The sequence below is a fragment of the Pinus tabuliformis genome, chromosome 2_2 (genome assembly GCF_031772625.1).
Source record: "Pinus tabuliformis cultivar Carrire ecotype Pingquan chromosome 2_2, CPIR1, whole genome shotgun sequence".
Classification (NCBI taxonomy): Eukaryota; Viridiplantae; Streptophyta; class Pinopsida; order Pinales; family Pinaceae; genus Pinus; species Pinus tabuliformis.
The window spans coordinates 250,925,794-250,935,781 of NC_142300.1; the positions used below are offsets into that span (position 1 = coordinate 250,925,794).

A 9,988-nucleotide genomic window follows, 5' to 3' on the forward strand; every position below is an offset into this window, starting at 1 on the left:
CAAAGAGGAAGCTCTAGTTAAACCAGAGGAAGTATGTCAAGACAATACTGCAAAGGTTTAATATGCAAGACAGTAAACTACTGAAGGTTCCTATTCCTATAAGTGTAAAGTTATCTACTGAACAATGTCCCAAGACACAAGAAGAGGAAGAGGACATGTCTCGTGTTCCATATGCAAGTGCAGTCAGTAGTCTGATGTATGTAATGTTTTGTAATAGACCAAACATTACACATGCAGTGGGAGTATTAAGAAGGTTTATGTCAAAACCAAGGAATGAGCATTGGATAGTATTGAAGTGGTTTTCAGGTATTGGCATGGCACTAGTGATTATGGTTTGTGCTACCAAGGAAGACCAGTATTGGACAGATTTTTGGACATCCATGGTTTTTTTGATGCAGACTAGGATGGAGATCTGGATTAGAGAAGATCTACAAGTGGGTATGTGTTTAACCTATTTGGAGAGGCAATCAGCTGGATGAGTAAGAGATAATCTATAGTGGCACTGTCAACTAGAGAGGCAGAATACATGGCAACCACTCATGCAAGAAGAGAAGTAGTTTGGTTGCAGAGATCGTGTTCAAGTATGGGGTTAGTACAATGAGTTATAAGCATAGAATGTGATATCCAAAGTGCAATTTTCATGGCAAAGAACCATGCTTATCATTCGAAGACAAAGCACATTGATGTTCAGAGGGATATGGTAGAAGACAAAAAAGTGTTGCTGGTAAAGGTGGACACTTTGAAGAATACTACAAATGCATTGACAAAGTCTGTGGGCACTGAGAAGTTCTCTTGGTGTAGCAAAATAATGGGCATTACAGGACTGGATCAATGACTAAGCTCTCTTGTGGCCCCCTGTGGAAATAAAACAACAAGTTGGAGAATGTTGGGTTGTGTTATATTCTTTCCATGACTAGTCCTATTTTAGGTGGGCAGACCTACCTATGGTTTTGTGCATGGATTTCACACATGGTTTTGGGTGCGATGGTTTTCAATCCATGGTATTTTGTAGATCCAGTCAAGGGAACTACGATTATGTTCTAATCCAGGGTTAATGGATTTGGGTTTATGGATGCTTCAGCATGTATATATATGTATTGTAACATTGAAAGGAACATAATGAAAAATCAATCTGATAGTCCCAATTTTTGGATCTAGGGGAAAATATCTGTGTATATTTGTTTTATGTGTTATGCTCTCCCCATTGTTTATTTTCTGTTTTCTAGAATTCGAATGCAGGTAATTCTTTGTACGGGGTTAAAACCTACATTAGTATCTAGTGGAGTTGTGAACTGGAAGAAATACCATTGGTAGTACATTGGGTATTTAATAATAAGTTGAATGTGGAAGGGAGAGTGGAGAAATACAATGTTTGGTTAGTAGAAAAAGATTATTCCTAGGTAGAGTGAATCAACTTTAGTGAGATTTTTTCTCCTACTTCCAAGTTAATTTCTATTATATTTCTTTTATCTTTTGTTTCTTCCTTTTATTTTGATTAAAACATATGGATGTGAATATTTCATTCCTACATGGGGATCTGGAAGGATAAATCTACATCAATCAACTAGAATGTTTTTTTATTAAATGAAAGAAATAGCTAGTATGCAAGTTGAAAAATTCCTTGCAATGGTTAAAGAAATCACCAAGGATGTGAGACCAAATACTAAAATATTGGGACTTGGATTCAAAAGGAAAAAGGTAGATCACTGTGATTTTAAAATTAGTTGGTGATTGTCTTATTTATTTGGTGATGTATGTGGATGATTTGTTGTTGAATGGAAATGAAACAAAAATCTTCGAGGAAGTGAAAAATCATATTTTTTATAAATTTCACATGCGGGATCTTTGTGTTGCAAATTTCATTTTGGGCATGGAAATTAAAGGATACTGAGAAAATAGAAAACTATTATTAAATAAAAGGAAATATGTCGAGAAAATTGTGCCTCAAGTCATAGGAACACATAATAGAATAGGTTGTTGCAATAGAAAAAATATCAATGAAAAAATGTGCCTCAAGGAATAGGAGCACATGATAGAAGAGGTCATCACAATAGTGCAAGACCATCCGCCTCTAGGGACTAGATCACAACAAAGAACTTAGCTTGGAATTATTTAAATAATACTCCTCCATCTTTTTAATGGGAAATTGGAAATACTGAAAAGGAGGCTAGGATAAATTGTCGATTCATCTCAAATGAACATGTATTGGAGGAGGTTTGAAATTGTGTTTCCTACATAAGCACTACGAGGACAAGGAATGCTAAATGCATGTAGATAGTAGACATCAACTGGTAAATAAAGGCAATTATGAAAAAAGTGTTATTTGAAAGATCAAAGGAACAATAGCAAATTCTCCTTTGTCTGGATGAGACTCAGAAAGGAACTAGGGAGTTTGATATCAAGATGAATAAGGTGGCTAGGAAACTAGCAAGTATGGAGTTCACACACTCTAAAGAAGACACCAACCCACCTGTTTAATTCCCACACTATATTTTTTTTATTCTGACAAATTTTGTTATTATGCTTTTTAATTTTTTGGTATTAAAGGTTGATAGAGAAAATTTTCTAACAAGGAATTTAGGAAATATTAGGTTAAATAGAAAATATTTTATATGTTTTGATTTCCATTTCAAATATTTAAAGTTTATATTTCAGACGTTTTAAATGGTCAAAACCAATTATGCTAGGTTATTACTTTATTTTCTCCAATAACTAATTAATATACGTAAATATGTATTTTATATTAATCATTTTTTAATATGATATACTATAAAATAGTTAAAAAATAAATTAATAAAAATTATAAATTAACTACATTTTAAATTTCAAATTTTCTTACTTTTATATGTATATACACACACAACTTATTTAAGAACAAAAATGAAATAAAAATCAAGCTTTTAAAATATGAATAACCAATAACAACTATTTTACCATCTTTTCCCTATGAAAACCATAAAATCAAGTAATAAAACAAATTCATTTACTCCCCAAAAACTTAAACCCTACCAACTATTGCGAGTTAACTAATTTGATTGATGTGACCTTTACCACTAAGATTCAAGGAAGGAGAAATGATAGCTTCAACTATAGGCTCCATTACTTCTCAACTAGATGGTTTCACATAGATGTTTGTGGTATAAATTACACAACCTAAAAATCCTTATTATCTTTATAGATGCAATAAATTATGCAATTTTAATTTATTTATATTTTAATGTATAACTTTTTTAAGTCATTTTGAATCAAATTTATTATGTCACTATGTGATGACTAGTATCAATGGTAAGGGATTAGTTTGATTCTACTGTTTTTTTTTATTTTTTTTTATGTTTTATAATGCTAATATTTGTTTTAACGTGAGGGGTGGGAGATAGCTCTGATGCGAATTCCTGAATTCTGTACCCAAACCCTAACCAGCCGCCGCCCTGACTGTTCACCCTGCTACAGCCGCCGATTCTTTGCTGGTCGATAGCAATGGATATGGCGGGAGGAGGGGAGAGCTCTGCTCCCCCTCCAAAACACTCTGCGAGCTCTGACGCTACCCGGCACTCTCAGCCTCTGCCCCCTTCTGACGCCGACCCAGAGGCAGGACAAGGCGCAAATCAGAAAGCGGAGGCAAGGATCCATACGGCCCCGACAGAAGAGGTTGAAGACGACAAAGAGACGCCTGATAAAGCCAAAACGACTCAGCATAAAGTTACATCAGCCACCTGCATCCCAAAAGCTGCTGAACCCATCAAAGTGGACCTGCCCAGCCATCGCATCAATGGTGAAATCCAGTACATGCAAGACCATGCACTCATAGGAAAATTTTTAGGCTTCTGGCCAACGGAAAGGGCCTTACAAGGTTGGATAGCCTCAAAGTGGAAGCCCAAAGGTCAAATAACTCTGCAACTAGGACCAAAGGGCTTCTTCACAGCTATATTTAACTGTGTGGAGGATAGAGTGAGAATATTTGAAGGAGGGCCGTACTTCTTCAATTCTTCAGGCCTCTATCTCACTGAATGGAAGCCCAGATTCAATCCTGACAAGGAGGACTTCAGCTGGGCGCCCGTCTGGATCAGGATGTACTCCCTCCCTGCAGAATACTGGAGAGAAGAAACACTTGCGGACATAGGCAACAAACTGGGCACCTTCATCAGAGTTGCAGCTGAGACAAAAACTCGCAAGTACACCTCTTATGCTAGGATCTGCGTTCTGATGCACCTTACCAACGCTCTCGCGGATACGGTAAAGCTCTATCATGATGATTATGAATGGACTCAATCTTTAGATTATGAACACATTCCCTTCCGCTGTCGTAAGTGTCATGAGCACGGTCACCTCTTCCGTGACTGCCCTTTAAATGCCCAGTCCAAAGCAGCTGCTGCTGTCTCTGAAATGGACTCTGAAGGTTTCATCAAAATCCCCAACCGCCGCAGGCATGCCAAAAAGAGTCAGCCAGTTATTGAAAACACTCCCAAAGTGGACCACCAGAATAAATTCTCCGTTCTTGCAACGCAAGAAAATATTGGCCAACCCAGTTCTGCATCCCCTCACAAACCCTCTCCGCCCTCACCCCCCCACCCTCACCCAGATCCCTTGCAAGTCTCTGACCCTGATCCAATGAAACCCACACCCAGTCCCTCTCTGGAGAAAGGCAAATCCATATCAAATTTCAGTCCCCCCTCGTTCTCCAAAGAACAATCCTCAAAGGATAACAAGCCGCAGGACTCCGATATGGACACCGATGTTACTCTAGCTCTCAGGCTTCAGCAAGAAGAGGATGAGGAAGTTCTAGATGACACCACTGTTATGGAAGAAGATCAAGCGGATGTCACGATTGATGGATTAGATATCTTCACACTTGAAACAGCATGCAAACAAAAAGAATACAACTCCATTCAACCTTGGCAGATCGACAAGCTGGAAGGAGTCCTAGCCAAGGCGCAGCATAATAAAAGCCTGGGTATCCAGGGAGGCAGTCCATGGGACGGAAAAAAGCTACTCAAGGATCTCAAGAAAAGAGGACGAAAGACAGAACTCCAGCGCACAATAGCAATAGGTGAAATACTTATGGAATCAGGGCGATTCCCTAAGTTGACTAAGTTTTACAAACCCAAATCATAGTTTACATGAAGCTAATATCATGGAATGTGAGAGGATTCAACAGTCCCTCAAAACACAGAATGATCAAACACTTGATTCAGCAAGAAAAACCAACTATAGTTTTTCTGCAAGAAACCAAAAGCACCACTGATGCTATTGAACGAATCCGAGGCAAAGTTTGGGCAGGAAGCAGGGCCATCTCTGTTGATGCCTCCGGAGCCTCAGGCGGTTTAGCCATCTTTTGGAACCCTCAGATCGTCACATTATACGACCTTCACGCCACACCCCATTTCATTCAAGCCTCATTCCACCTCGTTGGCACTGGCATACATGGCCACCTTACAAATGTCTATTTTCCTCAATTAGTTCAGCAAAAAATAGAACTTCTGGAAACGCTTGCTCAACTCAACGAAAACAGACAATTCCCGCTTTGGATCGGGGGCGGTGACTTCAATATAATAACTTCCATGACAGAGAAACAGGGAGGCCGAATAGGGCTCGACAGTGACAGCGAAAGCCTCAAAGACTTCATTCGAACCAATCATCTTATGGACATCCCTACCTCTAATGGAATTTTTACATGGACAAACAAGCGACGAGGCATTCAACACATAGCCTCCCGCCTTGACAGATTCCTTCTCTCTGACAATGCAATCCACCTCGGAGGGGATTTCAATGCTTCCATCCTTCCACATGGCGGGTCGGATCACTGGCCAATTCTGCTACAATGGTCCAGACCAGGCAATCAATGCAACAGACCCTTCAGATTCGAAGCATTCTGGCTCACAAATGCCACCTTCAGAAAGGTCGTCAGCGATGCTTGGGCAGCCTACATTCCGCCGCAGGGTGCCAAAATGTATCAATTCCAGCAAAAGCTAAAGAATCTGAAACATGTCCTCAAAATCTGGAATCGCACAAGCTTTGGCAACATTCAGGAGAAGCGCTTCCAACTAGAACAGCAGATGAGTAAACTCCAACAAAACCTCATCCTCCAAGGCAGAACAGAAGAACAAGCACAACAAGAACAGGAACTATGGAACCAAATCGAAGAGCGCAGGAAGCAAGAAGAAATACTCTGGCGGCAAAAATCAAGAATCAACTGGCTCAAAGAAGGGGAGAAGAACACAAAATTCTTCCACAAAACCACCATTCAACGGCGAATGCATAATAATATAGCGTTCATCAACAACCAACAAGGTGAAAGAATTGAAGAGCATGAGGACATGGAAAAGGAATTCACAGGGTATTTTAAGGAAATCTTAACGGAGCCCATTGAGAACAGAGAAGCTGCAATCCGAGCCATCACACAGCACATTCCAAGCATTATTACTGAGGATCATAACAACAGATTACTTCAGCCCACGACCATGCAAGAAGTCGAAGAAGCCATGGCTCAACTCAAGGATGGAAAAGCGCCAGGTCCTGATGGTTTCACGGCTAACTTTTTCCACGAATTCTGGGACCTCATCAAGAATGAAGTTTGGAATCTGGTTGAAGAATCCAGAAGCATGCATTGGATCCTACCGTCCCTCAATACAACTTTTCTAGCTCTGGTTCCCAAAGGAGAAGAGCCCAACAGGCCGGAGAACTTCAGACCTATCGCACTCTGCAATGTTATATATAAGCTTATCTCAAAGGTTATTGCAAACCGGCTCAAACCTCTCCTTCCCCTGCTTATATCTCCGGAGCAGACAGGATATGTGGAAGGACGACAGATTATGGATGGAATCATACTTTCCAACGAGGTTATACACTCTTTAAAGATCCTCAAGAAATCAGGTATGATTCTAAAACTCGACCTCTCCAAAGCTTTTGATAAGCTTAGTTGGAATTTCATCCAAAAAATGCTTTTAGCCTTTGGATTTAGTGCTACATGGACCAGGTGGATCATGAACCTTATTACCTCCCCTAGCTTTTCAGTCCTCCTGAATGGATCCCCCTCCTCTCCCTTTCGGCCCTCTCGTGGCATAAGACAAGGGGATCCTCTCTCCCCTTTTCTTTTTGTTTTAATGGCTGAAGGTCTCAGCAGACTACTCAAAGCAGCCACAGCCTCTCACAAGCTCAAAGGTATTTCCATTCATGGCCTCAATCCGCTGTCCCATCAACAATTCGTGGACGACACCATGTTATTTGGCCACCCATCCTCAAAAGAAGCTTCCATGTTTAAATCGCTCCTCTCCCTCTATTCTGATGCATCCGGTACCTCCATCAACGCCTCCAAATCGCAGCTCTTCTTTTTCAATACCCCCCCCTCCACTCAAAGGAACATTGCCAGAATCTTGGGATTCACCATTTCCCATCTGCCTTCTAAATATCTTGGAGCGCCCCTCTCAGCTTCCGCTATTAAAAATGCCTCATGGCAATCCCTCCTTGATAAGCTGGAATCAAAACTCTCTTCGTGGACCTTTCGTGCTCTCAATATGGCAGGCAGATTGGTCCTGATCAAGTCTGTACTTCAAGCTATGCCGCTGTACCTCTTCTCCACTCTGGCAGCTCCAAAATGGGTCCTTAAAGCTATTCGCAACCTTCAGCGAAACTTCCTCTGGGGCTCCACGGGCAGAAATCGTAAATGGGCCCTCGTGAATTGGAAAGATGTATGCAAACCCAAAACAGAGGGCGGTCTAGGGCTTCGAGATCCACTACAAAGCAACAGCACTATGGGAGCCCGTATGTGGTGGAACTGGCTCTCCAAGCCTCATACACCTTGGGCTCGCTTATGGCAAGCAAAATATGCTAGGGGAAGTCAATGGCAAGATCTAATCAGAATCAACCCCAGTGCCCAGGGCTCTCCAATCTGGAATGCGGCGAAGATACACAGCTGCTTCATACAGGAACATAGCTTTTGGGAAATACACTCCGGTACGTCAGCCAAGTTCTGGGAGGATTCGTGGCAGCAGCTCCCCAAGCTGGCAAATCTATTCCAGATGCCACTCTGGCATTCGTATATGCAACAAGAAAACCTCATTTACGTGCATCAATTCTGGCAGCAAACGCATCATCAAGAATACCAAACATGGAGATCTGCAAACAGCTGGCAAAGAGACTGGGCAGGTGAAACATTCTCAGACTTGGACCAGGAACTTGTGCAACGTAAAATACGCTACTCCAACCAGCAGGACAAGCTCAGATGGGGTCACAAGCACAAGGGCACATTCACCACTAAGGAAGCACATCAGTTGCGCTACTCAAACGGCCAAGAGAATCAAGACCAAATCTGGGCACGAGTCTGGCTTCCTGGGCTCTGGCCCAAAATCTCAACCTTCCTATGGTTGCTCAGTAAGAGGCGTATACTCACTTGGGATAACTTGCTAAAACGAGGATTCATTGGGCCTTCCAGATGCCCAAACTGCAATCTCCACACTGAGACAATCAGCCATTTAATGGAGTCCTGTCCACTAGCAAAGCAACTCTGGGAGAGGGTGGAGTACTGCAACAAAAGAACAGCACCAAGGAGCGAAGATGTGACGGACAATATAAGGAACTGGGACAAGAACCCGTTTCGAAGCCAACTACTCAATACCTTATGGGATCTTACTCCAGGTTTTATGTACTGGCTGCTCTGGAAAGAGCGTAACTCACGCATCTTCAACAACTCCTCCAGAACAATAGACGCTCTGTGGCTCATCTATAAAAGAAATGTCCAGGAAACCTTAGCTATCAGAACCTGGTATGACACTGATATGCCAGAAACGCAACAAGAAAGGGATATTTTTAAAGAATGGAATCTCGACCTTTCAGCCTTTGCAAAGGTCATCACACGCCCCCCCCCGCGGCCCCACCTCTCCGTCCTCTTGGTCCCCACCGGCTCTCAACTCTTTCAAGCTCAACTTTGATGGAGCAGCAAAGGGTAATCCTGGTCCGGCAGGCTATGGAGGAATCATCAGAAGTCACACAGGCACACCCATGCACATATATTATGGCTCTCTCGGCAAAGATACCAATAATGTAGCGGAAATGGAAGGACTTTGGCAAGGGATCTGCTTCGCAGAGCAACTTCACTTCTTCCCACTGGAGGTTGAAGGCGACTCTCTCATCCTAATCAATGCAGCCAAGAAAATCCAAGCAGGAACAACAGCGGACAAGGTAGCGACCAGCTGGAGACTCTTGAGCAGGTTGGAATCCTTGGAAGCAAAGCTTACAAATCCACATAGCTTTACCTTTCAGCATGTGCGAAGAACAACAAATAAGGTAGCCGATAGACTGGCTAACCAAGGAGTTTCCCAGACATCAACACACTTTTCAGGACCCCTGGACATAGTTGAAGATGAACAACTCAAAAAAGACTGCATCACCTTGGTGCAAAAGGATCTCTCTCCCCCGGATGCGGGTGGTTGCTAGACACATAGAGACTAAGGCTCGTCCGCAGGGCAGGTGTCCGCCCGGACAAGCCACGCATGCCAGGAGGACACACCCTAACTACACCAGCACGCAGCATTTAAGGAGGGCAGTTAAGGTTGATGGCAGTGGCGTCCCGTCGACATTCATTGCGCGTCTTGAGAAGCGAAACATGGCGCATCATAGCTGTAAACTCTCGGACATTCTCCCGCATTTCCCGTCTGCTCCTGTTCTGGTCCTGAAGGAGGTGACGGAGGTTCATCGCTTCGGCTCCCACTCAGGCTCTGAGAGCGATTGTGCCAGTTTAGCAGCCACAGAGTTAGGCAATTGGCGGGCCTACGAGCAAGCTAGTTGCGAACCCGAGAGTTTGGTGGTGCTGCGTACTTGGGAGACTGGTGGTGTTACAAACCCGCATCTCTCGTCGGCTCCTGTTCTTGTTTCGAAGGAAGTGGTGGAGGTTCATTGTCTCGGCTCTCATTCAGGCCTTGAGAGTGACGGTCAAGGTTCTGCAGCTACAGAATTGGGCAATTGGAGGGCTAGAATTCGGTCAGGCAGTGAACCT

General features: G+C 42.8%; 1 protein-coding gene across 1 annotated transcript; it reads left to right on the forward strand.

The window, feature by feature from the left end:
- Positions 1–5,117: 5,117 nt before the first annotated feature.
- LOC149192235 (uncharacterized) lies at positions 5,118–8,924 on the forward strand. Its single transcript, XM_089406876.1, has 3 exons — positions 5,118–6,057; positions 6,334–6,870; positions 7,111–8,924. The coding sequence occupies exons 1-3, from the start codon at positions 5,118–5,120 to the stop codon at positions 8,922–8,924; spliced, it is 3,291 nt and encodes a 1,096-aa protein (XP_089263002.1).
- The last annotated feature ends 1,064 nt before the right edge of the window (positions 8,925–9,988 follow it).